Genomic DNA, 2,948 nt, shown 5'->3' on the forward strand with positions numbered 1-2,948 from the left:
TAACAATAGGATAATGATCACTTCCCAATGTTGATTCTTTTAAAATTTTCCAATTACTAATCCCGGCAAAATTCACTGATACTAGAGTTAGATCTAGCGCTGATTCATTTCCGTTTCTAATATCAATTCTCGTCCCTTCTCCATTATTAATACAAACCAATTGTTTCTTATCCATTATTTGTTCTACCACTTCTCCATTTGCATCATTTTTATGACCCCACACAGTGCTAAAGGCATTAAAATCTCCACAACAAACTAAATTTCTTCCTAGATTTGTAAACATTTCCTCCATTTGATCTAAATTCAGTTTTTTACAGGGATTATAAAAATTTAATATCCTAATGCTTTCTTTATTAACCCAAATTTCCACAGATAGCCATTCTAAAGATGATCCTTTATCTACAAACCTATACTGAATTCCTTGCTTAACAAATATTACGCAACCTCCTCCACTTTCTTGTTCCCTATCCCTTCTAATGCTATCATATCCCGATATCACAAAGTCTAGCTCTGGTTTAAGCCATGTTTCCTGAACACAAATAATATCTGGTTTAATTTCCAAACAATTTATATATCCTTTAAATTCTTGACCATTTGCTATTAGACTTCTTGCATTCCATTGCAAGATAATCATTACAGTTTTCCTTCACCTTGTTTTCCATGTATTTCAAGCTTTTTATTTATTATTTCCCAAGATAAATCCTTCACGGCTAAATATTTTTCTGCACCTTTCACTATAATTTTAATTTTTTCTGTTTTCTGTTTTACCTGATCAGTGCAGTTGATAACATATGCCATGAATAATATTAGTTTGTCCATTGTGATTTCCATTCCTGATTTAGACATTTGGCTGGGCTCAGCACTTGTACTAGGCATTGCCTGTTGATTTTTCTGAACCATTCTTTTCTCTTGAACACTATTTGCTGCCTCTGCATAAGTGATGTTTTTAATTGTTCTCAGCTGTTGAATTTCTGCTGCCTTTTTCCTTACCTCACAACCTCCATATGCTGCATTATGCTGACCACCACAGTTACAACATTTCATTTGTACATCCACTCCACATTCATCATATCGATGATCTCCTCCACATTTGGCACATCTTTGCTTCCCTTTACATACTGCTGCGATATGACCATATCTTTGGCATTTAAAACAGCGCAGAGGGGGAGGGACATATGGTCTCACAGGAAAACTCATGAATCCAATTTTAACCTTATCTGGAAGGACTTCTCCTTGAAACTCCAGAAGAATCGATAGGCTCTCTACTTTTTCTCCATTCACATGCTTTAACAATCTTTTCAATCTCCGTACTTCTCCCCCCTGAATATTCTTTTTGAGTCTTTCTAAATCTTCCTCCAGCGGAATACCAGTGATAACACCACGTGATACTCTATTTTCTCCGACCATTAGTTTCTCACTAACTACTTTTCTGCAAATGTTGTCAATCTGCATACATTTGTTCTTTTGATCTTCAGATTTGCATTTTATCAACATGTTCCCATCTCGTAATGTTTTAACAAACTCCACCTCCCCTAGCTTCTTTTTTATTTCTCTTGAAACCTGTATTGGACTTAGGTTAATGTTCATATCCTCCTTCCTGAATTTAAGAATTACCTTAAACTCTTCGTTTGTCACTTTCTTTCTGACTGCTCTGTTTTCTTCATCTGAGCTGCAGTCTTCCAAACTTCGCTTACTATTCTGACTACCAATTTCTCTGTCCTCTTTCAAACCCTTATCCTTACCTCTACCTCTTCCTACCGGAGTCCAGTTGTCAAAATCCATATCATCATCCTCACCACCCCCATCTACCTTAGTTGTCATCCCAATCCAGTCTCACACCAGTTTATGCCAACCGCCAAAATTTTTGCTTCCTCTTTCGACTGCCTCCAAACAACACGTTCCGGTGCTGGGCCTCCCTTCCCTGTATTACTATCGTAAGATGGCGGCGTTTTTAGCTCATTCAAAGTCACGTGATGTCATGTCTATCCGTATAAGTCATTGGTTAGAAGTCATTGGTTAGAATAGTTTAATTTTTATGTTATGTTGACTTGTACTTGTTGTATTTAAACGCATCAGAAGTGCACGCTCCTTTACGTGAGAGCCTTACGAGCACGTCTTTCTGTCCTGGTCAGTGATTGGCTGTTACAGATACCATCTGTTTGTCTATTGGCTGCTTCACGAATCTGTGAAACGGGAAGCTTAAAAAAAAATCCTGTCACCTGAACTGCACGTAGTTACAATTGTCGCATTTTTATTTTTTTTTCCCCCACAGCACAGACTAACGCTGAGGTCAGAACTGGTTGCTCTTGAAAAGGCAAAATGGGGTGCTTCTTCTCAAAGAAATCCAAAAAGAAGTCCAGAGAAAAAGAGGGTGGTACGCCGACTAACACGGACGAAACTAACGCGGTTCCCCTTGGCAACAACACCGACGAAGCACCGAAGCAGTACAGCTGGGATAAGCGAGGAAAGGTAACCACTAAGGCTGTAAAAAGAACAACAAAAAGTACTAATTAATATGAAGATAACTGAATGCGGCTAAAATATTTAGTTAAATTGGCTTGTCTGGCCTTCAGCGTGCTTGCGTGGTTAGCTAGCTACACCTTTACCTTTATTGCCAGGGCTGGGAAAATGTTATGTTTGTTCATTAAAATAACATAAAAACGTCTAAAATAAGTGTCCTCCATAGTGTTTCGATATACCAGAGCAGGAACGCCGTATTCTATCCAAATAATAATAAAGTTAATATCCTGCTTGTACCTTTTAAAGTAGGTAAAGTTGGAAGGAGGAGTTGCTCATAATTCAGCACCCAGGTGTCTGGCTTCATGGGGGCAGCTTTATCCCATTACAGGATTACTACTCAACATTACAGCCTTAAGTTAACTTGTTGAGACATTACAGGCGTCAACCACTGTGGCTGTACTTCCGGTTTGACTGGGGGGGGGGGGGGG

The 2,948-nt window shown here is 38.6% G+C and overlaps 1 protein-coding gene across 1 annotated transcript in view; it reads left to right on the forward strand.

The window, feature by feature from the left end:
* Positions 1 to 2,182: 2,182 nt before the first annotated feature.
* The window catches only part of rp2 (RP2 activator of ARL3 GTPase), a 6,536-nt gene continuing 5,770 nt past the window's right edge, over positions 2,183 to 2,948 (forward strand). Inside the window, exon 1 of the mRNA XM_017423388.3 lies at positions 2,183 to 2,469. Coding sequence (XP_017278877.1) covers positions 2,320 to 2,469 — 150 coding nt within the window. The 5' untranslated portion in view covers positions 2,183 to 2,319. The remainder of the gene's footprint in view (positions 2,470 to 2,948) is intronic.

The sequence above is a fragment of the Kryptolebias marmoratus genome, linkage group LG24, assembly GCF_001649575.2.
Source record: "Kryptolebias marmoratus isolate JLee-2015 linkage group LG24, ASM164957v2, whole genome shotgun sequence".
Taxonomy (NCBI): Eukaryota; Metazoa; Chordata; class Actinopteri; order Cyprinodontiformes; family Rivulidae; genus Kryptolebias; species Kryptolebias marmoratus.